At 44.8% G+C, this 27,958-nt stretch overlaps 1 protein-coding gene across 2 annotated transcripts in view; it reads left to right on the forward strand.

Moving 5' to 3' along the window:
• The window catches only part of LOC119172937 (cubilin), a 284,534-nt gene that overhangs the window by 83,927 nt on the left and 172,649 nt on the right, over positions 1-27,958 (forward strand). For both annotated transcript variants that reach the window (XM_075893824.1, XM_075893825.1), the window contains exons 14-18: positions 10,750-10,939; positions 12,345-12,457; positions 17,603-17,840; positions 21,653-21,837; positions 25,593-25,764. In XM_075893824.1, the coding sequence (XP_075749939.1) occupies positions 10,750-10,939; positions 12,345-12,457; positions 17,603-17,840; positions 21,653-21,837; positions 25,593-25,764 (898 nt within the window). The remainder of the gene's footprint in view (positions 1-10,749; positions 10,940-12,344; positions 12,458-17,602; positions 17,841-21,652; positions 21,838-25,592; positions 25,765-27,958) is intronic.

A 27,958-nucleotide genomic window follows, 5' to 3' on the forward strand; every position in this document is an offset into this window, starting at 1 on the left:
CTAGGAAAGTGTGGTGCTTAATGTAATGCATACAAATATTTACATAAACGAATTTATTCTTGGAACAGAACAATAATCTCATTTTATACGTATATAAATAATTGTGTTGACATGTTAGTATATTGGAACTGGTTAATTAGTCAACCTATTAGTTTCGTCAATATAGTCCCGGACGGCCGCGCATACTGCGACATTAGAGAAGACAGAAATGAAAGCTCCAAAAGGCAAAATGACAGGCACAGATAAGTCCATACCCATACCACGTAAAGGTATTTCTAAACGGAATTTTCGTAATGTGTTAAACCGCCTGCAGGTCAAAAAGAAATGATCTATTGTTCCCAGTTTATCACAGAACGCGCACAGTGGCGAAGGTGCCTGAGCAGACCTGTGTTTATAGAAATTTAGATTCGGCACCCGACAACCCAGCCTTGTGATAGCTACTTCTTGTTTTCGAGTGCGGCAAAAGTCTCTTCGCCAGGGATATAATAAATGGCGATATTCTGTAGAGTTTGTTAGTGCTGAACCTTTAAAGACTTGCATAAATGTACGTCTGCGGAATCGAGCAGCAGTCACATAAGCGGATGATGGACAGTGTGGTAGAATCGGTTTGCTGATTGACGACTTAGCTAAGGAATCGGCTATTGCATTTAGAAATAAACCTTTATGTCCAGGCACCCAAACTAATTGTACTTTTCTCTAATGCGCAGTACTAGTGCACGGAACGCCTTTGTTACTTGATTATCAGCACCAACAGAAAGTGCCGCACAGAGAGGTGGGGAATCTGTTATTATGACAGCTGATGTGATTGCTGTATCTAACTTGCGTAAGGCGAGCACTACTGCCAGAAATTCAGCCACAAAACCGGGTATGAAGTCGGGTAGTCGAAGGGAATAAATTCAGTCTAAAATCGGGCTGAAAATACCAACCCCTCACTTTTCGTCATATGGCGATGCGTCTGTTGCAATAATAACGTTTGTTGTAATACTGCGCAGGTATCTTGTTGTAAACCATGCAAAATATTATGGGGAAGTAATTTGGCATTATTAGGAAAAATGTCGTCAAATTGAATTTCCACCGGAGCTAAATTATCACGACTCGGCATGATGTCGCTTATACGTACGTTTAGAGGCTCCAGTAAATTTTGCACAAATATAATTTGTGGGGTGTGAAATCACCGCCATCTAGCACCAAAAAATGATTCCGGGGTGGAAATAAAGGCTGTTTCTGAATGTCGTAATGGTGACTCATAGACTCTTAAGAATGTCTGAACAGTGAGAAAGCGAATTCTGCAAGAAAGCGGAGGGACCCTCTATTCGAGATACAACACATTGTCGGCAACTGTTTTGGGAAGGCCAAGGCATAAGCGCAAAGCTTCTCTTTCCAGAAGAATTAGAGGCCACAACTTGTAAGCTGGAACTCCAGAGAAAAGTACACAACCAAATTTCAAAATGTGACGAACGTACATGCGATATATCATTACCAATGTGTCTCTTCTCATACCTATGCGGTAGTTGCTTAGTCTACGTAATATGCCAATGGCGTGCACACCTTTTCCGGCGATATATTCTATATGAGGTCACCAGTTAAGCGCTGTGTGATAAATTACTCCAAGGTATTTAACAGATTCCACCTGTGGTATATCCTCGTGATAGTAAGACAGAGAGATGTTCACAGGGTGTTGCAGTGGGAAAACAAGGAGGGCACATTTACTTGGATTAAGTAGAAAGCAGGTGCCATTGAGCCAGCTCTCCAATATATTAAGGTAAGTCTGCAGCCGTTCATGTAAGGTCTGAATGTTATCTGCCATTGCAAATATTTGCGATATCGTCTGCATAAACATAAGCTGTTATATCCTGTTTACGTGGAATGGTGCTCATTAGTAAATTAAATAGCACCGGGGAAAGCACTGAGCCTTGCGGTACTCCCCTCGTTTGGGTATGAGTAGATGATGAAAACCCATCTTCAAAACAACAACATTTCCTGTCTCCTTGGAAATGGCAGAACGGAGGCAGGCTTGAAATTTGCTATGGTTGATGTATGCGCGTTTTGGTTGATCTAAAGTTATTGTTGGACAAGTAATATCAAAAACTACATGAAGATGGTCGCTGTTAGTTGCCGAATCCAGAACAGCCTATCACAAAACCTTGATTGCATTGGAGCAAAACGTTAAATCCAATACTGAGCAAGTCTGGCCTCGGACAAATGTTACATGACCTTTATTCAGAAACGAGAGGTTGTGATCAATAGTCCATTCCCACAGTCGCCTACCACAAGAATCTGTCCTTATACCCCAAGACAAATGACGTGAATTAAAGTCTCCTGTGAGTACAAGTTCCTTTCTACATGCCACCTAAACACTGTAAAGAAAACACGTTCTTTGCACACCAGAGGGGAAGTAACAATCTATAATTGAAAAAGGGTGGTATCCGGGGAGACAAAGTCTACTGCAATTATTTCACAATCCGAGTCTAACATTCTGAAAGAAATTTTCGCCTTATGGCATAATTTACTTTATACAAGGATCATTAAACAACCACCACGTGATAGGCGATCAAATCGAAAAGAATGAAAACCTGCAAGATCAAAAATATTTATCTGGTGTAAGCCAAGTTTCTTGGAGAGTTATAATATCAAGATTAAAATTATTGCAAAAGTAATGTAAGTCGGTTGAGGCTGAGAATATAGAACAGCAGTTCCACTGTAGTACCCTCAACTGACCTATGGTGTTGAGCGCACCGCCGAGGCGCATGTCGCGCCCTTGTTATCATCTTCATGCGAACTAGCTGATTCATTCCGTTTAGATTTGGACTTGAGATCGGTGAAGATAGGGGATCTGGTACGTTTATTAGTTCGTATATCGAGTTCCATATCTGTTGCAGTACTTGTGCTCGGCTGAGGCGTATGTCGGTTCAAGTGCGCCTGTGTTCCTGACTGCTTAGCCTTGCCTTTAGATGCAGAAAGTTCGTCCAACACTACATTGCGTAACTGAGTGGCATCGCTGGTAATGTCCAATACTGCAGGTTCTGTACTAGTCTATACTGTTTGCCCAATCTGACTTGAAAGAATTTGCACAAAACAGTCGGAAAGGCTAGATATGAGTTTATCTATTGCCTTACTCACTGCCTTTTCCGTAGCAGTTTCAATAGCCTGCGATATGTTTGAGTCCACACTGGAAGTGTAGCGCGCTGTAATGCCAGAGTATCCAAAAGCCCTGTCTCTAACTATGTCAATGGCTTCCCTTCGAGAACAGCGGCGGCGGTCAATAACTTCTAGGATTTGAACCTCCTGGGTACAAATGGAACAGTCATAGTTGTCGGCGCAGTGACTCCCCCCACAGAGACAACACTTTTCCGCTGTTGCAGTACACTTGCTTGAAGGATAACTCTCTCCGCAGGTGCTACAACGAACGTTAGATTTATATCCTCCCGCACTGTGGCCGAATCTCCAGCAGTTTTTGCACTGAATCGGACGAGAAGCGAGGGGCGCTACTCGAAAGATCAATGGCCATAATTTTATTTCTGACGGGCATTTCGTGCCCACAAATGTCGCGATGACAGATTCGGTTGGTACTCTCTTTTTGTCGACTAGGCGATTACACCGGTAAATAGAAATTACGCCTGCTCCAGAAAGCCTGTCTAGGGTCTCAGCTGAACTCAGCTTGGAGTCGACTCCCCGTACAAGGCTTTTGGTACATGCAAGGTGAGGCGGAATGAAAGCACTCACCGGAGTAGCAGCAAACGAGGTGCATTTGAGAAGATCCTGCACGGAGGTCTGATCCGGCGACCTACACACGATACCTTGTCGCCCGAATGGGCGCACATCTGTGATGGTCTGGAAATGGTTTGAAGTTGTTTTAGGTTCCTTTTGGACCACCAGAGCGTTTGTAAGTCTGATAAAGCCTCAATTTGTAGGTACGAGTGCCACGAGAATGCTGTTGATACCACTGCGGAAAAAGGAGTCAAGCAGCAATTCATTAGACGGCAGGGACGTTGACCAGGCGGATCGCACCTGGCCCGGAGAAGTAGTCGACATGAGCACTAGAGATATGGTTAGACTCAGAAACAGATAAACTAAAGAATCGGACTCTAAGACAGAAAGTTAAAACGACTCAATCCTCAGCCAAGAACACCCCAGCAGGTTTAGCACGGGCAAGCTTGAAGACGAGACTACAACGGTCTTGCGAAGGATCATGTCACGAAAGGTCTGCCACGAAAGCTCTGCCACGAAAAGGGACCGCCATGAAGGGACTGCCGAAGAGCGCGTGACTTCGCTTGCTTGTTCCTCAATTTATGCCCCTTACCCATGTCACATAGGTCCCGTTAATTAGGGAGGCGATCGCCGGGCTAATTCCAAGGGCCGAAGTATCGGCCCCCGAACTGCACCACGAAAGCGTGGACAATTTCGAAGTGGTCCCTTTTGGCACGCCAGCGGACGCCGGCTGTGGCCCAAAGAACAAGTCAGGGCCGAGAGTTGATAAACAAACAAAATTATATTCTCAATAATGGCAGATCGAAAACAATACACAAGAATGCACACTCCACAATAGTTGCATCCAATATGTCACCAATCAAACAACGTACTACACAGTACAATCAGCCACACTCGAAACAACGGACACAGACAACGATATGCACTACAATGCAGTCGCATGCATTGAACAACCAAGACACTTAAAGACTAAAGAGATAGAAAACCTATTCAGTCCAAAGTTCTTGTTACCAAAGTCTGGATGATACTCTTCCGAGAATCACTCACTCAAAGTCCAGCGTTGTTGTCGTTCCGCTGCCCCCGAAGTTCCTCTTCCAGGAAACCTCTGTCGTTCCACTGCCCCGAAGTTTCTCTTCCAGGAAACCTCGCCGAAGTTTCTCTTCCAGGAAACCTCGCGTCTTCAATTGGCCGCTCTCCAAGCTTCAAACTTCTTCGCCGGAAACACGTCGGCTTCACACACGCAGCTCTTGCCACGCGTCTTCGCTCGATAGCGGTAGACCCACGCTCTTGCCTGTAGCTCGAGCCTTCACCCCGCAGGTGGAAATCCTCTTCTTCTCCTGCTTTGTCTCTACGGACAAAACCTTCGCCGATTACACGGCGGAATCCCTACGCGCTCTGGCGCTAACTTCCCTCTTCTCCTGCTGTCCCATCTCCGCTGCTCGATTAAATACCTTCCGCGCGAGATTCCAGAAAGTTCTCATCATTTCGTCGGCGCGATGCGCAGCGAAGGCTGGGGGAAAGGTCGAGACGATACGAGGGCCGTCCGCGACGTATGACTCAACCCGGCATCACCACGCCACTTTCCATCTAGAAATTTTGAGGGCTTGCTCGGCCGCCGATGTGCGGTGAGGAGGTTCGTCGGCGAACCTACGCTTCCGAGGGAGAGAGTCACGCGCCCGGAGAACCTTTAGATGTTTGTTTTTTTTTTTCGTTGACCTCGCGGCGTCACTCCGGCGTTTCGTTGCGAGAATTTGGCGGCACACCCTTTTCGAGCGCTCGTTCTGTGACACGGCCCCCCACTTTAAGAATATTATCTCATAATATTCAAAACCACACAAACGAGCGCGAACAGTCACCACACACTCTGAAAGACTGTAACGCAAACCGTCACTCATGACACTTCACATTCACAATAGATCACTCAATACAACTGTACATTACAATTCAATCTCACAACACATAGAATATAGCCACAGGTACATGAATACAATACTCCATCACGTATTCCAAACAATACAAATATACAAAGTTCCCTCATTACCACAATTGTACAACCCTATACATCACGGCACAGCACAAACACTTCGACACTTGTGACACAGGATAACACAATAACAACACAGCCAAACGCATTCCGATTTGACCTCAGCAACTATACCGTGTACTTCGAGCTGCGCTTGCGTCCTTTCTTGCGGTGCTCGCTCGATCTCTTCTTATGTTTTGATGTTCTTTTTCGGCGAGCTCTTTCCAACTACGGTATCTGAGGTGGCGTCTCAGCCATCGTTGTCACTTCCGACACTGCTAACGGGTCATGACGCTCAACCGATCCTGCCCTGTTATTCACCCGCTTCTTCATGTCACGACATTGGGCCTGGCTGGCCGACTGCGTCACCTTTACACTGTCGGTCGGTTGAGGTCGTGCCGACATACGTCCATCTGCCCAGCACGTGAACTCATTCAACACGATCATCTTCTCATTCACTGTCTCTTGCACCGCGGCTTTACCTTAGGCTCGAGTGAGATCAGTCACGGGATGCTCCTCCACTGTATCTCGCGGTCGCTGGGTTGGCGAGGGCTCCATCTTCGGGTCTTCTCCCAATCGTTCTGGATCATTCGGCCCTCGCGCCCCAACGATGTTTCCTATGACGAGATCGTACAGGGGGTTCTTCATGCATAGAGCAGTAATCTTCCCACAGAAGTACGGGGTTTCAACCTCAATTTCTGCTTCGAGAAGCATCCGAACCGTACGGTCAATTAAGCAAACCGGTTTCGTTCTGCCTGTCAACTCACTTTCCCGTACCAATTTTCTCCGCACAATAACCGTGGAGCTACCGGTGTCTCTTAGAACCGTAATCTTCTTGCCCGCAACCTTTCCAGGCAGCGTTGGCATTCCCTTCGTAACACCGGTTGGCTGTTTTGACATTACAGCACCCACAACAGGAATTTTCTCCCCATTTTTCAACTCTACGAATCCGTCGGTGATGGCATTATCATCGGATTTCAATGCTAGCACACAGGATAGTTGGTGAGTTTGACTCGCTCCGTTACGACATGCGTCTGCTTTGTGCCCAGTCTGACCACATTTGAAACATTTTACAACCGTAGGGCTCGTGAAGTCAGTTTGACAGTGGTCAGCGCGGTGACCAACTTGGTTACACAAAAAACATCGCGGAATGCTCTCCGGTGCACGCTTCTTTTCTTCGGGAGCCGATTTCTTCGAATATTTAGGACACTCCTTCTTGACCTTGGCCAAATTTGTGCCATCTTCCACTTCCAAGAATTGATCAGCTAATTCAAGCATGTCTTCGAGTGACTTTGCTCTCCTCTCTTTCAAGTACAGCGCCAGGCTTGGGTGGCAACTAGTAAGAAATTGTTCTCTTATTAGGAGCTCTCCAAGCTCATCCTACTCTTGCGCTGTCCCTGAAAGTTCAATCCATCTGTCGAAATAGTGGCTAGGTCGGGCGGCGTACTGCGTAGCCGTCTCACCATCAGCTGACTTTCCTGTCCGAAATCTGTCCCGGAATCCTTCCACAGAAAATCTAAATCGCTTCAGCAAAGCAGTTTTCACCTTTGCATAGTTGGCTGCATCGGTCGGCGTCAGCCTACCGTACACACTGAGCGCTTCACCACTCAAGCAAGTACTCAAAGCAGTTGCCCATTGGTAATCCGGCCAACTCTGGCTCCTTGCAATCGTCTCAAATCTGTGAAGGTACGCGTCAAAATCGTCCTTTCTTTCATCAAACGCTACGAGCAGCTTGCTTGGGTTCAAGCAGAAGCCGTGGTCCTCCCGTTCGCTGCTTTCAACTCTAGCTTGGACCGGAGTTTCACTTCGCTGTTGCAAACGCAGCCACTCGAATTCCATCTCGTGCTGCCGCTGCCGTTCCCTTTCAGCCATCTCCGCTTATCTTTCTTCTCTCGCCCTTTCGGCTGCCAACTTTTCTCTCTCCAGCTCCAACTTCAATTGCTGCTCTCTTTCTTCCTTCAGCTGTCGCTCCTTTGCCTCTCTTTCTTCTTTCGCCCTTTCAGCTGCCAGCTTTTCTCTCTCCAACTCAGCTGTTTTTTCTTCCTTGGCCCTCTCAGCTACCAACCTCTCTCGTTCCAACTGAGCTGCTTTTTTTTTCCTTGGCTCTCTCAACTGCCAAGCTCTCTCTCTCCAACTCAGCTTCTTTTTCCGCTTTGGCTCTTTCGACCACCAACCTTTCTTTTTCCAGCTTAGCTGCCTTTTCTTCTTTGGCCCTCTCTTTTTCTTCTTTCTCCTTCTGGGTGACCCACTTCCGTAGTTCAGCGCCAGAAAGACCCATCTTTTCACCAAGAGCTACTAACTTTTCGAGATCCATTGTGTCTCGCAAATAAAACCTAGCCGCGTGTAAAAAGTATCTGCCCAAATCAGTCTATCGGAACACTCCCCTGCACTCGTTAACGAGAACACTGAACAACACACAAAATCGTTCCGATAGCAGTATCAATAACTCAAGGCTCTTTCTCACTACTTTAGACACACTGTGCACCAAAAGGTCCTGTCGTGGACGCCAGATTAATTGTCACACAGGTCCCGTTAATTAGGGAGGCGATCGCCGGGCTAATTCCAAGGGCCGAAGTATCGGCCCTCTGAACCGCACCACGAAAGCGTGGACAATTTCGAAGTTTTCCCTTTTGGCACGCCAGCGGACACCGGCTGTGGCCCAAAGAACAAGTCAGAGCCAAGAGTTGATAAACAAACAAAATTATACTCTCAATAATGGCAGATCGAAAACAATACACAAGAATGCACACTCCACAATAGTTTCATACAATATGTCACCAATCAAACAACGTACTACACAGTACAATCAGCCACACTCGAAACAACGGACACAGACAACGATACGCACTACAATGCAGTCGCATGCATTGAACAACCAAAACACTTAAAGACTAAAGAGATAGAAAACCTATTCAGTCCAAAGCTCTTGGAACAAAAGTCTGGATGATACTATTCCGAGAATCACTCACTCAAAGTCCAGCGTTGTTGTCGTTCCGCTGCCCCCGAAGTTCCTCTTCCAGGAAACCTCTGTCGTTCCGCTGCCCCGAAGTTTCTCTTTCAGGAAACCTCGCCGAAGTTTCTCTTCCAGTAAACCTCGCGTCTTCAATTGGCCACTCTCCAAGCTTCAAACTTCTTCGCCGGAAACACGTCGGCTTCACACACGCAGCTGTTGCCACGCGTCTTCGCTCGATAGCGGTAGACACACGCTCTTGCCTGTAGCTCGAGCCTTCACCCCGCAGGTGGAAATCCTCTTCTTCTCCTGCTTTGTCTCTACGGACAAGACCTTCGCCGACTACACGGCGGAATCCCTACGTGCTCTGGCGCTAACTTCCGTCTTCTCCTGCTGTTCCATCTCCGCTGCTCGATTAAATACCTTCCGCGCGAGATTCCAGAAAGTTCTCATCATTTCGTCGGCGCGATGCGCAGCGAAGGCATGGGGAATGGTCGAGACGATACGAGGGCCGTCTGCGACGTATGACTCAACCCCGCATCACCACGCCCCTTTCCATCTAGAAATTTTGAGGGCTTGCTGGGCCGCCGATGTGGGGTGAGGAGGTTCGTCGGCGAACCTACGCTTCCGAGGGAGAGAGTCGTGCGCCCGGGGAGCCTTTAGATGTTTGTTTTATTTTTTTTCGTAGACCTCGTGGCGTCACTCCGGCGTTTCGTCGCGAGAATTTGGCGGCACACCCTTTTTGAGCGCTCGTTCTGTGACAACCCACTACAGTGGATTGGCCATGAAACCGTCGGCCAATTTAAACGAAATTTTAATTTTGAAAAGGAATTTCAGTGAAGTGTTGTCCACTTCATTTTTGTACTTGAAGTCGTGTGTATGGAGATGGCCCTCACTTTTGAGGCCCGAGCTCGGTTATGCTAAGGATAGTTTTCTGATAGGCTGCACAACTTTCAGTGGGACATGCTCGTCTGTAGGGCTAACTGTTGCCTCCTTCATTTTTAGTTTACCAGTGGGACTTATGAAATTTACTCAATTCCTGTGGCACAAAGGAGTTTCAAATGGTAGTTTTTTGTTTAGGCTATGCAGAGGCATGCGCCCGATAGGTGTCCCTATTTAGGGCTAGCCTAAAGAGCTTCGGTGTTGAATTTTTGATGAGTTGCTCACAAGGAAAATATTACACACAAAGTTTCATGGACTTTTCTACTGACTGTCTCAAGGCTTGGTGAGAGATAGTTGAAACATTTACACGGCCCGCCACTGATTATTAAATAAGTAGGTTTCGCAATTGAAAACCTCACGGCGGGGCAGTTCACGCTGCCACATTACTTGCCTTTTGTGTACCTGCACAATTTTGTTATTTTTTACCTTCACTAGACCACCTAAAGAAGTTCGCAGAGATCAATGACTGGTCGCGATACCACACGCACAACTGAAGTTTTGTTTTGTGTTACTGGTCAGCAAAAGTGTAAAAATTTTAGCACGACACATCGCTAGATAAATGCAGAATAATACAGGCAGCTAACAAATACTAGCTTGTACAGCAATAAAAACTTTCCTGGGGCATTTTACCTCCCAATTCGTTCCTTGTACGATTATTCCGCTTCTCCTTAGGCAGTCCATTGGTCATGCTTGAAAAGAGAATAAAACATATGCGCTTTATCACAATCCATATCGCACTTCAATTTTACTTTATGTTTGATACTAGTGCGTCATTATTTTAGTTCCTTTAGTTAAGGGTCACTTTTCTTCTTCTTCTACATGACACACTATTTACTAGAGTTTACGTATGATGAACAGATAGCCGGCTCTTAGGTGGCCTACGTTTTCATGGTTTCACAATGTGATTAGCACGTAATGTACTTGCTCGCTAGTCGGCTTTTGAACTCTTCTACTCATGGAACATGCATAAACACAAGCACACCACTGAACATAAACGCCCGCACGAACTTGGAGCAGTATTTATTCGTAATTTTCTATTAGTAGTTTTCTATTATTCGTAGTTTTCTTAATTATCGCTTTATTATTATATCACAATCGCTAAGCGACAGCGCACACTGTCCTACAGGTTCGGGGCAACGACTTCGTGTGCGTGTGCGAGACCGGCTACTCTGGTCGGCTGTGCGACAGTACGAGTGACGCATGTTCCAGCTCCCCGTGCCTTAACAACGGCACATGCAGCGGTGGGCCTGCGGGTGGTTTCGTGTGCAGCTGTACTCCGGACTGGACAGGACCCACTTGCGACGACCCGAGGCAAAGTGAGTGGGGGGAATCATGGCCAAGGAGCCACTATTTATGAAGATTCTGCTTTAGGTTTTGTTGAAATGGAAGGTATATGTGAACTCTCGGAGCGCATTTCGGCCATCATCTTTGCTGTGATGTCCCGCATAACGTCTAAATTCATAACATAGAAGCGCGAATCATGTGTTATATGTGCGAGTGAAAACGCGTGAGGCTAGCCAGCAGCGATTGGGGCTCAAAAAACTACGTATTTATAATAGAAATACAATATTAGTAGTAATCTTTGTAATAATAACAGTATAATAGCTGGGGTTTCACATCTCAAAAACGTGATATCGTGTATGAAGGATGCCGTAGGAATGGGTTATGTATATTTTGACCAGGAACTACGCAATGTCACAGAGCCGGCGCCGAGGCAATAGTCATCAGTTAAGGTTTGATGCATTTGAGCGCGCTGTGTTCTCGGTGCTCAGTTTGTGCTGGAACGTTAGGCAAAACGATGGTCGCTTCAGTGGCTGCGGTGGTCGAACTGCCTTATGTCACGTTTTGCTAAGTGGCGCCTGATCAGATGCTGAAGGATTTAATTGATAGCCTTACTCGTACAACATTGCAATTTTTACTGCGCTCTTGCTGTGAATTCGCGACTTCTTACGTTTCTATTATTCTCAAAATGTCACAACAGTGCCACAAGCGAAGCAACAGGCGAGCAATTTGTGTTATTTTCTCATTCCACTTCTTTTGAACAGATTCATCATCTACCAGGGGATGACGCAGTCACCATTGAGTACTCGTGAATATATGTGCATATAAAGTGCACTGACTAAGAGCACACCACATCCCATATAAACGAGTTTATTGTCTTCTCCTGCTTATTCCGCAGACGCCGCTATGATAAAGTCTCGCTACATAAACACTTTCATAAGTCTTGACCCTCAGGTAACAATTTTAGACCTGTCTAGGTTTTGTTGTGATAGTTGTAATAGCTAACTCTACATATGTGTATACCTTCTGGTACATTGCATGGTCTTGTTTAGCGTAAAACTACGAGTTTGGCGAATGTGTGAAGAAACAGTTAATAAAAAGCAGATTAAAAAGAAACGGGTGAAACTTCGCAAGGCCTTCTGTAAATATTCCCTACAATGTGTCGAGTTAACACGTAACTTATCCAGTGTTGATCTCGACGTACGTTGCTTTTATTTAAAATTTCTTCCCGTTTGCTGTTATCAGTTGTGTTCCGAAAAAATGCTTGCTTGTAAGCGTAAGAATGTTCGGCTAAGCAGTTACATGAGTTCTGTTTTGTTGCCTTCAAAATAACAGAACTTTATGGGCAATTTAGCAATACTTTGACGTAGTAGTGCATCGTAGTAGTGCACCTATAAGACATTACTACTTACACCTTGGCACTTCAATGTCTATACGCAGGCTGTGATGACACTATATACGGCATCAACGGAACTCTTCGCTACCCTGAAAATGGTGACCAGTACACTCACAAGCGGGATTGTAGGTGGATCATCCAGACGAATCAAGAAATGGTACAGTACCAGCTTAGCTCACTCAATTGTGGCTTCTTCGTAGACATGTCAACGATATGACACGAAACCGACTCACCATAACACCTGACGGAATACTTGTGCATTGCGGTTGAGCAAGGTCGACCGCAGCGTGAATGCGGTCACGGGGAACCAGCGGAGTGTTTTAATGGTTGCCGCAACAAGGACCTCCTGCTTTTTCCCAATGAAAGCGCACAAACAGGCTGCTCACCAAGTGCTGCCGAGGCTAAACACCCTTGATGACTTTTGGTTTCGTCCACCTATGTCCCTGAGTAGCAGAGGTGGGCAAAAAGAGCGTTAGAAAATAGCCCGCTGATTTTCTGCACTTTCCTTCCGTCATTTGGCAAAATGTATTCAAATGAACGTTCTTTTGAGCTACATAAAAACTACAAGAAACTGCCTTGAACATTACGCACGTTCTTCTCTGAAAAAGTAATAAGGTTCTTTCCTTGCCCTTGAAAAAACGTGAAAACGCCCTTCAATTTCGACGTTACGAGCTGTGAAATGAGGGGACCGGAAATTTTTTGGGGGACACAACGCTTGCAATCCTGAAACCGTCCATAAAGCGCTCCCGCTCTCGACGACCTGGTTATCGTCACGACGAGGTGGCGCGTGCTCTCATCTCCGACGCGTACTTTGCCGTGTGGAGAGAATGGGGGGGGGGGGGGGGAGACGCTCACGCATACGCTGACTTATCTCGCTGTAGGGAGAACCATACGCCTTGGGCTTTCACCGGAACAATTTTGTTGTAAGAACCGGGCGCACAAAGGTCACTGCACTCGCTGCGCAGTCTCCGTTCGCGAAAAGGGTGTGCTTTTCAGACACTGTGAAGTAACAACTGAGACACTTATTCACGTTTATCTGAGAGTACATTTCTTGCGTCATTAGATATATTTAGTCACGCGTGCGCAGCAGCCGTACGGGCGTAGCCTGCTAGCCATTTGTGATGGCAGGCCACGTCCGCAACGCTGCTGTGAACGCGCACCTAAATCTGTAAAAAGCAACGTGGGGCACGTTTCGATCTGCTTGCCATTATTCGCGTGACACTCCAATTTGTTGCTATCACATTCATTCCTTCGCATTTGCGGCAAAGATGTGACTTTTTTAAAACCTAAAAACATGCGTGATCATGGTGCAATGGATGGCGTGCCCGGCGTATATTGTCACGGATCCAGAAGTCACGGGCTCGACTGCCGCTGGCGGAAATTGTAATTCTTTTCAATCTAATTGTGCGTATTTTATCGACATCATTTCCACGACAAAAATACGTCACTAAAGCTTTGCTAGACCCCAGCATAAAAACTTTTTCGTGTAAAAAAAAAAGCCAGGCCTGCGCGGTGGGCGTAGCGCAGTCACAGCGAAAGCTTAAAGGGCGGCCTTTCAGAGCCTTGTCTTGTCTGGTCTTGTCGCCTAGAATATCTTGGCTCATACCCACAAGGGGGATTGGTCACACTGTACATTATAATGAAAATTTTTTATACAACGCTTGCTAAGAAAAGAAAGAAATTAGATAAAAAATAATACTGTTCCTTTGAAAAAACGTGAAAAAGTGCAGAATAATTCGATAAACCATAATATTTAAAACAAATCAGCAAGAATGAAGAAGGGGACAAATAATTGGATATATCTGGCAGTACCACTAGCAGCGTATCCTTTCGGTTGTCTGAATGAATTTATGTAGCACTGACAGAATAGCCCTGCGGCTCGCACCCAACTGACTGGCTCCAAACGATAAAAGGGTGAATGTATTAACTGGCAATCCACGCATACCAATCAGTCTCTCAAGAATTATTCAGCACAGTAAGGTAATGCGGCGGCATGTGAGAAGAAAGTGCATCTATTGTTTTCGGTTAATTGCAAACTGCACATGGGTTAGTTATTGAAAATTCTGATTTGTGGAAATAAAAAATTACCGAGGAACTGTACAGCGAAAGCTTTAGAGGGTCACCTCACATTGACGGGAAAAGCATTTTGCGGTGTTCCATATGAATTGCAAGTACCGAAATTCTTCAGATTGTAGGAGCGATGTTTTGTTGATGTGAAAGGCGTTTGAATCATTCGGCAGTAATAAAAGGAAACTGTGGAGCTGCTAGTACAACCGAGAAATTCAAATATTTCGAAGCGGGCGAGTCAGCAATTTCATTTAGTGCTATTCCAGCATGCCCGGGTACCCAAATAAACCGAACTTGTGATAGGCGACGCGGTACGAGAGACCAAAATATCCTGAGAAGAGGAGACTGCTTTGCGGATGTTAGATGTGTACAAACAGACAAAGCATCCGAAATAATAATAGCTTTTGATTGCGGAGAACTTAATTTTCGAAGAGCCAATGTAATAGCCAGGAATTCTGCGAGATAAATTGGTGTGAAGTCAGGCAACCGGAGCGCAAAAGACCAATGAAGCTGATGAGAAGAAATACCTACTCCAGCCTTGTGAAGATTTTGCATTGCATCCTTTGAAATTAGTACGTAGTTGGGAAAAGCCTTTTCTAAACACTCATTGGGTAACTACTGCAAGCACACTTGCTTGATACCCACTACGGGATTATTAATAATTTTGGTAGTAGGCTGGAATTTGATATCCTATTTTTGTCATTCTTTTGATAAGTGTGGTTTCCACTGATCACTTGCGAGGAAGTTTGTGCCAATTGTTCATGCAGGGGCTGACGACGATGAGGAATTATGCCTGAAGTGGGCAAGCGCCGCAGCTTATAGGTGAACAAGAACAAGCCTTTGTAATGGGTTGTAGCATTGGACGACCCACTCGTTACGCTATTCGCATTGTGCGATGACTGCTTGTTCTTTCACTGTTTTGGAACACTTTATAAGTCGTAATAACACGAATGCTTTCCCGACATCAAGCCTGCCTAAGGCAAGTTTGCCAACAAGTCCCAAGCCCCGGCGTGGCTCAGTGGTGGAATACTGGGCTCGCACCCAGTGAACCTGAGTTCAATCCTGAAAGGGGTATTGGCACTAGATTTTTTTTCTAATTTTGTGCGATGTGGTCACGGACACCAGCGGCTGCGGCAGTGGTGGTGGACAACTACGGTGGAGCGTGACCTGAGTTGTGATCTCATAACAGCTTTTGCTGTAGAAAAGAATACACCAACTCCCACTAAACGGTAATATGTGAGGACGCGAAGTAGCGCTGGTGTTTCCTTGTATTTTCATTGATTGTGTCATTTTGTATGTTTCCGTGTATGTTTCACTTTGGTGTGGAAATGTTTATATGCTGTGTACTCCCTCTGATTTTTGCGTATGACAGCGTGTGTGCCTCATAGTGCTGCTAAGAGAGTGCAATGGAAGGAGCGTGCGCAACATTACATACGAGCGCTAAGCTGTGGCGGGGCTATAAACGGGAGAGGAGAAACTAAGCGGAGGCAGCGCTCTGCGGCATCCTCCCTCCAACTCTTCCGGCCTCCTCAAACTCATGAGAGAAGAGGGGGAGGAGTATGCGCTTGCGCAGAGGTGGAGCAGACGGTCTCCTAGGGATGAACACAGCTTCGAGCATAGGTTGCTTTGCATCTAAAAAGGCAGAAAAAGTGACCAGCGTCTTGTTTGCTACACATGGAAAGGGCGCGTATTCTAAAAGTGGTGTTGGTGGTGGGCTAAATATTATAAATGCATTCACTCTGGTGTGCTTCGTTCATAAAGTCATTCGCGCACCAACCGATGCGATGCGAGTAGGTCTCGTCGTTGCTGCTTGCGTTAATAGCCGAAGTTATGAACGAGAATTGCAACATGACGAAGAACCGTGGCAAGGCGTCTTTGTCAAAATGACGCCGATCCATTTAGCTGCTATTTCTGTTTTCCAGGGCTAAAATTTCATAGTCACACGCAAAACTACTCATCCGTCTCATTGCTACCTACAGATCTCGAAAGAAAAAAAATGGCCCTGTAAATTTCAATGTAAATTTCGCCGAAAGACGACAGTGTTGCGTCTTGAGGGAGGGAATAAAACGTTTATTTGATGTTCTGAGTGACGAAATTGGTGACTGGGATTCTGGGGGCGCTGCATGAGGCATGAGCAATATCTGGCAGTGCTTTTGCAAAAGGAAAGGATGCTCTTCGATATAGCAAGTGCGCAGCGTGTGCGTGCCATTTCGGAGGTCATAATTTGTAGAATGCAAGGCGACGAACAGGTGCCGCCACCGTATCGTCTTCGCAATGCGCAGGAAGCACTAGACTATTTGTGCATAGCACTGCATTGTCAGCGCAGCGTAATAAGCGCCGTGATTTTTAAAATTGCCTATTTATGTCTTTCATATTCTAAAGAAACACGCCACAGGTACTGACGTGTTGAGTTCGTGCCTGAAGTACGTGCAATATTTCATTTTGCTAGAAAATACGCACAAGTATGAACGCTGAAATCAGAACAATAATGGTGGGCGTGCGGATGGTGTTGGATATTAGCCGTTTCGAGTGACACACAGAAAAGTCGACTGATAGACAGACCAAAATGTTTGCGTCTACCTAGGAAACTGTCAGCTGCCGTAATAAACTTGTTTACTGCTACTAGCCGAAGAAATGCTATCGTCTTTAAAAAGCGCGAACATTCGAGATCATCATGTTCAAGTAAGGATTCTTTTTGAATGGGTGTGATGCCAGTTTTTGTAAAAACAGGCTTCCATTGTTAATCTTAAAATCAAACGGGTACAAAAGTAATGCACACCAATTATAAGCACTGGTGCTAAGCCGTCTAAGTTGGCAAGTTAGGCAGATTGATAATACATGGAGAGCTCTTGACGTCAAAATCAGCTCACACATGTCAATGCTCTTCTTCGCCTGCCCGCAGTGTTAGCTCCGGCATGGCGAGAAAATTAGGGCGCCTTATGATTGTCCCAGCAATATCATTAACGCAGGTGACATAGTCCGGCTGATGGTGACTTACAAAGCATATATGTGCGATTCCTGCCGGTTTCACCTACCTCTCTAAGTGCAAGGTACAAATATAATGAAATTGTAAGCTGCGACGAAAATACAAAACCTCAAGTTCTTTATGCGTGTTTCTTCTAGGTGAGTGAATTTTATTGTGCTTTTAGGTTTTGTTCCAAAACAGATAACTGTCACATTTTTCCCGGTCTATTACGCCCAGCCTGATTCCTAACCCCAATGTTACCCTTGGCAGGTGCTGAATCTGACTTTCACCTCGTTCATCCTGGAGGAGGGTCACGAGTGTGCATTCGACTACCTGGAGATCCACGACGGCCCCACGTCATCTCGCCGCACCATTGGGCGCTACTGCGGCACACAGCTGAGTGGCAGTAGCATTGTATCGAGCCAGTCGGCGATCTACTTGCACTTCCACTCGGACAGTTCTGTTGGCGCCGATGGGTTCGTGATTGAGTGGACCAGCATCGAGCCTGGTGTGTAGTTAACGCCTTTCATCACCTTCATCACCATCCGTCTCAGCACGCCCACTGAAGGGCAAGAACCTCACTCACGTTCCGCGAATGAACCAGGTCCTGTACTTCCTGCTTCCAGGTTATACCCGCAAGCTTGTTGATCTCATCTGCTCACCTAAGTTTCTGTCTCCCCCTCACGCATTCGCCTTCTCTTGGAATCTAAAGATTCACACCTAATGACCTCCGGTTGTCTTTTCTAAGCTCTACCTGCCCTTTTCATGCCCATTTCTTCTTCACTTTGACTCTGATATCCTTAACACCGGTTTGTTCCCTGAACCACTTCGCTCATTGTCTCTTAAGCAGGTAATGACACATTTCGTGGCAGAGATAGCCTGTGGGGGCAATTTCCGTGTACATGCATTTATCGTCTGCAAAATATTAACAGTGAATAGAGCATAGAATGAATGAAATGAACTTTATTTGGACCAGGCTCTTTGTACTCCAGCCCTAAGGTGGGTGTTCTCCTCAGTCCAGGTAGCCATGGCTCGCTGCCGCCGCTCGAGCCTGGTTCACCAATTGTAGCTGGTTCTCAGGGTCCTGCGTCACCAGCAAAGCCTCCCACTGGTCTTCGAATGCTTCCTATTTATCCGTTCCTTTCCTTTCGTTTGCGTTTGCACTTGGCGCTGACAACGGTGGTATGTTCGGATTGTTGCGACACTCGAGCACCATGTGGCACAGAGTGTTGCGCGTGTCTGGAGGGCATAACTTGCAGTCCCACCTGAACGTTTTTGGATACATAGCGTGCATCAATGTTCCGTGTGGGTTAGTTCCAGCTTGTAGTCTTCTTCATATCACCGCTTGTTCCCTACTCAGACTCTTGTGTGCTGGCGGGTACCACTTTCGTTGCTTCCTGTAGTTCGCCAAAATGTCTGCGTACTTCTTCGGTATGCTCTCATGCTCGTCGTGACAGCCGTTGGTACGTGATCCCATCGTGTCGGAGATGGCTTGGTGTGCATTATCTCGAACCGCGGCGTGCGCCACTCATGTCCCGGAGTCCATGTCCCGACTCATGTCCAGACTCATGTCCCGGAGTCCAAAGGATGGTTATTTAGTACACCTTGGTGCTTTTTAAGACATGTAGTGCTGTCTTTCCAATCCTTCCTTTAATCTATCTTCTACACGCCTCTTGCGAATCTGTTATCACAGTAACCCACGTGTTCTTGCATGTAGCGATGACCAGGGCTATGCCCAGCTCTTCCGCTGTACTCGCGTCCTTGGCACATATGGATGCTGCTCTTAATTCTTTGTCGCTTTGGTCGACCACGCTTATAGCAAAACGGTCATTCGTAAGGTAAGCCGCTGCGTCCATGTATTTCACACATTCCTCATTGGTGTTGGTGCGTTGTAATATCTGCTTGAGCAGCTTTATCCTGACTTGTCTTCCTTTCTCATATTCGAGATGCATGTTCCTTGGGATATTGCTTATATGTAAGTTATTTCTGATCTTGTGCGGAATACGCTGAGGGACATGCATGTCATCTTCGATGCGGTAACCCAAACGTTGGAGCAGAGCTCTCTACCCGTATTCGTCAGCTGCAGTCTCTCCAGCTGGTTGACATGGTGTGCTTCCGCGAGCTCTTCCCATGTGATGTGCACTCCCACTTTAAGCAAGTTTTCCGTGGATGTGGAAGGGGACAGGTGCATGTCCACCTTGTAGATGTTTCTGATAAAAGTGTTAAGTTTAATCTTCTGGCTATTCTTCATATCTGCATACGGGGTCCCGTACGTGATCATGCTTGTGACTAACGCCTGGATGATTTTCGTGCAGTTTTCTTTCAGTCCGTGGCTTTTGGTTGTATCCCCTTTTTATCAGGTGACTGGCCTGTTGCACGGTTTTCTGAACCTTCTCTAACTTGCTGTGATGCTCGTCAGTAGGGAACCACTTTTCACTGGTAAATCTGTGTTGGCTTTATTAGGAGATGTCCGCACTTTTCATGTAATATACCCAGGCATCGCGTAGCGCAGCTTCTCAAGAGAGGTTGCTGTTGCGGTGGCTACATTTTAAAGCACCTACCTCGTGGCCCTTGGACACAAGGGCGCTGACGAGGCACCTGTGCTAGTGCCAATAATCTCCATCACGCTTTTATTAACAGAACATTTCAACATCCATTCGCCCTACACATTTCACGCCACTGTCACAATTTTATCATTTCTATGTTTTACCCGTCTTAGCGCGAGGAATTTCAAGACCCTTATACAACCGCTCGACATATTCATAGTTGTCATCTCCTGTCCTATGACCTGGCGCTATTTAGCCATCAATTGGCCCTTGCGCAATAGAACGTAACAAATAATCATGTCTTAAGAAAGACAAGTCCGCTTGTCGAAACGTTGGCTCAACACAACCACTGTTTACGGATTTTTATTAATCACTGCTATGTCATCAACAAATACCACGTTACTAAGGTTACTTATTAATAATTCATAGTCCTAACTCTTCCCAATCTAGTGCACTGAAAACCTGCAAGCACACCATGAATAGCGTTGGAAAGATTGCGCCTTCCTGCCTTGCACCTTTTTTATTAGAATCCTGTCGCCTTCATTACCGGGGACTATAGGAGCTGTGAATTTGCTGTAGATTTCTTTCGGAATGTGAATACGTGCATCGCTAATGCTTTCGTTCTGCAGGGCCCAGCTGCATGACTGCTGATATTTTGACTGAATCAAATGTCTCTTACTTTATCAGCAATCAATAAATCAACCAAGTTTTTATTTTAGAAGTACAAGTAATGGAAATTACAATCGATTCCAGTCACTGCTGTTGTGTTCAAATATGGCTACTGGTCCTTGTCAACCTTCCTGTTTTGGAGAGGTTTTATCCTGCAGCTTTTATCTGCAGCTGTCTTTTACCAAATTTATTGATGAAAAATAAACTATACTGTGGTTATTTGTATCCTTTCGGTTGGACAACTGCAGAGACGCAGAAGCACTTGCTGCCTATTCATTATTGAAATTTTGTTTTTAGCGAAAACACCTTTCGTACACCTGAATATAACCTCTTCGAAGCATTTATGGGAATTATTTCTAATGTTTGACTTTATCTAATTTTGTCGCTGGTTTTGAGAAACATTAACACCATGGTATGCATAAAAAAATGTTACTCTACGCTCTTTTCTAAACAACTCTGAACGTGCGGCGCAGCTGCTTCAAATGTAGCATTGCCGTGGTGACAAATTATGTATTATTTATTGTTTTTCTATCAATAAGCTTTTACCTTTGCCCTTTGGTACAGTCATATATGTGGTAATGTGTCATATATGTGTCATATATGTGCTCAGAGCAAATGCTTGAGTAAAGCAGTTTCTCTCTCTTAAAAGTGCGCGTGTGTCAAACGGCGATTGTCCTTATGATCAAGGCTGTGAGAATAGTTTATCGTACGAGCTTAAGCTATACCTGTGATATGAGGATACTCAAATGGTTGAGGCTTGGTCAATTCTGATCACCTGAAGTGACCATTAGACTGTCTTCGAAGCCTTGAAGTGTAGTCAGTTCCGCTTTTTCTAGTCAGCTGTTGTCATAATCACTCACCACGGAAGGTCACCAAGAATACATCTTTGTTTTCTCCAATAACTAAATATTACCCTTATTTACAGTATTTGTATACTACCCGTGGGCTGAATTTGGCACCGCCATGATGATGTATAATTTAACGCCCACGCTCCTTCTTAGTGCCAATGTAATTGCACCGCTAAACTAGTTTCCAGCACAGCACCACTTACGTGTGATTATCCTGCTTGTTTTCTGTGCGTGTTTCTCAAACTGTTCATTCGCAGAGTGCGGCAAAGTGATGCCGGTGGCGAACATGGGTTCGGTGAGTTCTCCGGGGTACCCCGACCACTACCCTTCGAACCGGAACTGCTTGTGGACTCTGGCTGTGCCGCCAGGAAAGAGGATCCAACTGCACATCGCCACCGTCCAGATGGAACACCACCCTAACTGCTCCTACGACTACTTGAAGGTACTTTTTTACTGTAGTAGCAAAATCACTACTTATGCAAGATTGTTTTAAAGGCGAAAGCTTGCATTCGGCCGCGCAATGCTGGAAACGTAGTGAAGCTGGCCGATTTGAAGGCATTTCTTGTTCGCCCTTTCTCCGACCGCGTACTTATGATATGCTCGTCGCTGCCGTTCTCCTACCGAGACAAGCCTCTCTCCCCGATGCACTGCTTTTCTACTGGAGTACGTACGTTTTTTGCGCATCGCATGGATGTATCCGATCGAGCGGTAGTGGCCCGACGGAACTTGCTTCCGTGAGGTATCTCCATCGCTGGGCATGACTTAGCGGTAGTAGCTGCAAGGTCAACGCTATTACGCTCCGCCACTTTGTACGACGTCTTCAGGTTATGCCAGGTGTTTTAGCAACTAAGGCTTCTCTAGTTGTCATGGTTATGGTGCAGCTGACTTTACGCGAATCGCGCATTTTTGAAGGCAGGCTTAAACAGGCTCCACTGCTAAAACAGTCCGTTTTAAAGTTTAATGCTGCTGAAATCTTTCTTTTTGGAGACTTCAACCTTCCCCAGATTGATTGAAACCTTCTATTTTCCCCTTGTAACACATCATCCTAGTTTATCAGCCTAACGCTTGACTTTAATCTTGTACAGGTGGTCAATAAACCCACCCGTGGAAACAATATTTTAGATTTAATACTGACCTCAGCCCCTGATACAGTCGTGGAAGTCCTTTACCGAGAAGGTCTTAGCGATCACAGACTTCTTGAAGTAACCCTTGATCTTCCTGTAACGTTTTCCGGCAAAACTACCAAAAAAATTCGCGACTATAGTAAAGCTAACTATGCCGAAATCAACAATGAACTTGAAATATTCTTTAACCAGGTATGCTTGACCTTGTTTAGCAGTCGCTCGGTCCATGACAACTGGGTACTTTTCCGTGACAAAATGACCGTCTTGATTAATAAATACATTCCCTTGATTTTGATATCTAATGACAAGTGTAATGCCTGGTTCGCTAAGTCACTCAACCAACTAAGAAATAAAAAGAAACGTCTCTACCGAAATGCTAAACGCCTGCGCACAGCCAGTGCGTGGGATAAGTATAAACAGTGTTTAAACACCTACTGCGCAGCTATACGTTCTGCTAAACTTAAATATTTTTCAACAGACCTGGGCTCCCTCCTAAAAACTAACCCGAAAAAATTCTGGCGTGAAATATCTCGCAATCGGGATGCTAACCACATTACCTTACATGATGAGAATCATGAACCTCTTTCTAACAGCCAGTGTTGTTCTGCTTTTAACACTTTTTTTGCCTCAATGTTTACTCGAGAAGACCAATCCACATTACCTAACGTGCCCGATTATGATTACCAGTACATGAAACCTATCGAAATTACAGCTAAAGGTATAGAATGTCTGATAACCAAGCTGAAGCTGTCTAGCTCCGCTGGGGCTGATAATTAACTCAAAAGTACTAAAGAACACAATTTCCATTACCAGTAACATTCTGTGCTATAATTTTCAACAATCTTTAGAGTCTGGGCAGATACCTGACGACTGGAAAGTTGCAAAAGTTACCCCATTGTTCAAGTCTGGAGACCAACATCTACCCCAAAATTACCGTCCAATCTCACTTACATCCATTTGCTGCAAGCTATTAGAACACATTATCGCTTCGCACATTTACAACCATCTTGAGTCTAACTAGTTCTTTTTCCGCAACCAACATGGGTTTAGGAAAGATTGGTCATGCGAGACACAACTGCTAGAATTCACGACTGACCTTCACTCGAACATGAATAATAACCTCCAAATAGACTGCTTTTTTCTTGACTTTTCGAAAGCGTTTGACCGTGTGCCCCACTGCCGCCTAATCTCAAAGCTATCTGCTCTTCAATTAGACTCACTAACCTTATCATGGCTTCGAAATTTTCTTTCTCTCCGGAAACAGTTCACTGTCATCAATAACGATTCGTCGTCAATATGCGATGTAACTTCCGGGGTGCCACAGGGCAGCGTGCTCGCCCCGCTGCTATTTCTTATATTTATAAACGACTTACCTGATGGCGTCACATCATTCATACGAATATTTGCGATGACTGCATAATCTACCACCCTATCAAAAATGTTAACGATCATTACGCACTACAGAAAAACCTTGATGTAATTATGAAATGGTGTGAGACGTGGCCAATGGTTCTAAACGCATCAAAATGCAAAACCATCTCATTTAGCCGTAAGCATGACCCCTCCATTTTTTCATACCGTATAAATAATGACCCGCTCTCGCATATTTTTACATACAAATATTTGGGCCTACATTTCACACAAAATCTTTCATGGTCCTCTCACATCACTAACATCTGCGCAAATGCCTCGAGATCACTGGGATACCTACGCCGTAACTTACATTCCTCCCCCGCTAACGTCCGAAAACTAGCTTACGAAACTTTTGTTCGACCTCAACTTGAATTTGCCTCACCAATATGGTTCCCCCACCAAAATTACTTAACCAACATGATCGAGGCAGTTCAAAATAGGGCAGTCTGATTCATTTCTCGTAATTAAAATTTCTGCTGCAGCGTAACACAACTTAAAATGGATTATTCACTTCAATTATTATCCACTCGCCGCAACATTTCTCTTTTATGCCTCTTTCATAAATACGTCAATAGCACTAAAATGACCAGACTTCCAATTGAACGACCCTCCTATTTATCAACTAGACTGCACAACCGGCTTAGTTTCTCGCGCATTTACGGCAAAACAAACTCTTTTAACGCATCCGCTTTGCCTCATGCCATCACGTTGTGGAATGATCTTCCCGATAACTTGGTATCTGACACTAACCCTGTTTCCTTCCGCAACAAATTGGTCTTACATTTTGGTTCATAATTTCATGTTCACAGCTTCGTTCTTGTATGTATATGACATTCATAATGCTGTGCAAAAAGTTTTTTTTTCTAATGCGCTTATTGCCCCCTTATTTTTTTGTGCTTTATTTTTGTTTGCTTAGGACGAACTGTTCACACTTCCTGTAAGCGCTTTCATGATTTTCCCAGTGTATTGTACCACAATCTGTGCCAATTTAACTTACACGTATTGTACACTTCCTAACTGCTGCGTGCCATGAACTGCATCTTTCTTGTTTTTTGGTAACGATGTATGATGTCAATTTATACTTACTTATTTCTTGTTTATTTGTTACTCATGTCTCGAGCTTACGTTTTGGCACCTTTCGCCCTTTTACTTGTTGTACATGTCTTTGTTAGCCCCCCTTACTCAATGCCCTAACCAAGGGCCTGTAACGTACCTGTAAATAAAAATAATAAAATAAAAATACGCCCTATGGAAGACTTGCTTGTTCACGTGACAGCGAACGACCGCGGTTGTGTGAGCTTCAATGGAGACATGATTACATATATAAAACATGAAGTACCTAAACAACGCTTAGACGACAGTGTACTCACTTAAGTTGAAATGTTCTGTTGAAACATGTTTCAAAGATTCTTTGTTGTCAGTGAGGGCGTATCATTCACATAAAACAAAAATCAGTGGCGCGAACGAAATCAAGGCATACGAAGTAAATCCAGACAGCTCCAGTCGTATCGCACTCCAGTCTTATCGCATAACTTATCGTACTTGTCACTCGCATATTCTCAAAAGCAGGTTTCTCATGTCATTTTCAATAGAGCAATTAAGATATGAGACTGCGGATTACCGGAACTTAAATGTATGACGTTGTGTGGCTACGTTGCAGATCTACGACGGTGCCACAGAGCAAGACCGCCAGCTGGCTGTCTTTTGTGGCACAAACAATTCAGCCGGCGAGCGCCCCGTCCTCAGCTCTGGACACAACATGCTCATCCGATTCCATTCAGATGAGTCCAGCACCGACTCTGGTTTTTACGCCACCTATGCGGCCGTGCCATGTGAGTGTCTCCAAATTCTGGCACTGCATGAAGGGGCCTTCCAGATGAAAGCCATAACTTTTGCGCGAACACGTCATAAAAAAACATTCTGGTCAGACACATCCCGCTTTAAGATTTGACAGACCGATGCATTTTCTGGAAGGATATACTGATACCAATAAGAGAAAATATAGGGACAGATGGCGCTTCAATTTTGCCCAGTAAAAGCTGAAAACCTTCTCAGCGATACAAGCCTTGAAAGCGCTGCCTTTTTTTTTTTTCGTGAGTAATATACACCGAGCATAAGTGAGTTCCTATATTGCAGCTGCACAAAGCAAGTATCCACTTATACTTCAGGTGGATACAGGCAGCTGGAGTGACAAATCGTCAGACAGATGACCACCAGTGGAACTGCACAGCATATCCCGGGAGTTTCACATTTTTTTTCGTAATTATTGTTTTGCGAAGTACGCGTGAAGTGGCATGTAGTGGAATTACGAAAACGATTCTGTGTTTCTCGGTATATATTATATTTATACAAAACGGTATATGTCCTCATGAATAATTTCGAAGCAGGCAGGCTGGAACTTACCCGTTTTAACTGGACTATATTGGAATACGATTTAAAAAAACACAGAAAAGCACCATGGTTTGCGATAGCTTTCAATAATAAATAGACGATGTACGGGAGCTTATATATGGCCAGATGTACCCCTTTTTATTATGGCTGCAATCTGCTGTGCCACTGTCACACACATAAGAGTTATACAAACGTGTCTCCTGCATATTTCTGTGTTCTCGTGCTCTTCGTCGGCTGGTATTTATTCACAGTTTGTATAGGACGTCCTCCGAAAAATATTGAAAAAAGGATCACCAATCGATTTACGTGGCATTTGATCATTTTGTCAGACAATAGGAATGATGGTTTACTCTACGATTTAACAATGCTTATGGGCCTCTATTGCTTTTGGCTCTAAAGAAAAGCGATGACTGCTGCGTCCTGTGCTAGCTTTTCGGCAGTGCACTTTACGGTATATTAATATTCGGGAACTTAACATACACGAGTCTGAGCCTGAGTGTTTTCAAAGGGTCGGACCTATCGCTGTCTTAAACGAGTTTTGATTGAACCGTCTCTCCAGTGTGAAAGACCCTTGACTGCTTTACTACTAATATTGTTTTTTTGTTGATGTTGTATTCTTTTTCTTTTTTTGTGGCCCAAGGTTATAGCATGGCTAACATCAATCTTTCTTGTGTGTATACTGTTAGTTTAGGTTTCGTAGGTGCACGTAACTTGTCAAAAGCCTGAAAGAAATAACGGTAAGAAAAAAATTGGGGGACCATCAAGCTTCGCCTATAAGAGTTGAACGTGATAGTCATATCCTGTTCCTAGTGCGTACTTCAAACACTTAGTGCAGAAAATATTTCCGAACTTGCTACGCACCCACCACGTGGCCTTACTTGATTAGGCGAGTAACGTGCGTGCTTTGTGTAGTGAATAACCGGCTTCGAACCACGAAGTCCTTATGATAATCGCTTTTTCTGACACCCAATCACAATGTACGCTTGCAATGTACTAAGCAATACTACTACATTATTTCACCTTTTATTGTGACGCATGTATACAGGACGCGTATGTTTGTATAGTATGAACGATAGTTTCAATGAATTTCGAAACAAAGGGGCTTATCTTCATTGAATTCACAAAAACACGCGTGGTTGTGCGGTAAACAGCCCGCTTACGACCCGAGTTCTATCCCCACTTGGACCCAAAACTTTTTTAGGATATGTTCACTTTGCATCTTTCTTGATTTTTTGGTCACGCAAAATAGGAAGATTTTTCGTCCACAACCAACGATGGTGACACCGACGTCGGGATTCCCGCAAAACGAGCTCTTAAACACTATCACGTTACAATACCATGGCACAACGCACAACATGCCCGCCGTCTGTGGTGGCAGACCGTGAGGTCATTGGTTATATTCTTGAGGATAACACTTTTTCCTTTGGCTATTCGATAATTTGCAGTTTTATGATATCCTTTCCTCACAGAAATGCGTCAATAAAGTCTTGGTGGATCCCGGCATAAAACACTTTCAAAATAAATATACATTGACAAATGATCATAAGTTAGTCATGCAGACATTTATAGAACGACTGAATACACCAGGCACGGAATGTTACATTTGTCAGATTGATGGAACGTCAATTAATCGAT

This window comes from Rhipicephalus microplus, chromosome 4 (genome assembly GCF_043290135.1).
Source record: "Rhipicephalus microplus isolate Deutch F79 chromosome 4, USDA_Rmic, whole genome shotgun sequence".
Lineage (NCBI taxonomy): Eukaryota > Metazoa > Arthropoda > Arachnida > Ixodida > Ixodidae > Rhipicephalus > Rhipicephalus microplus.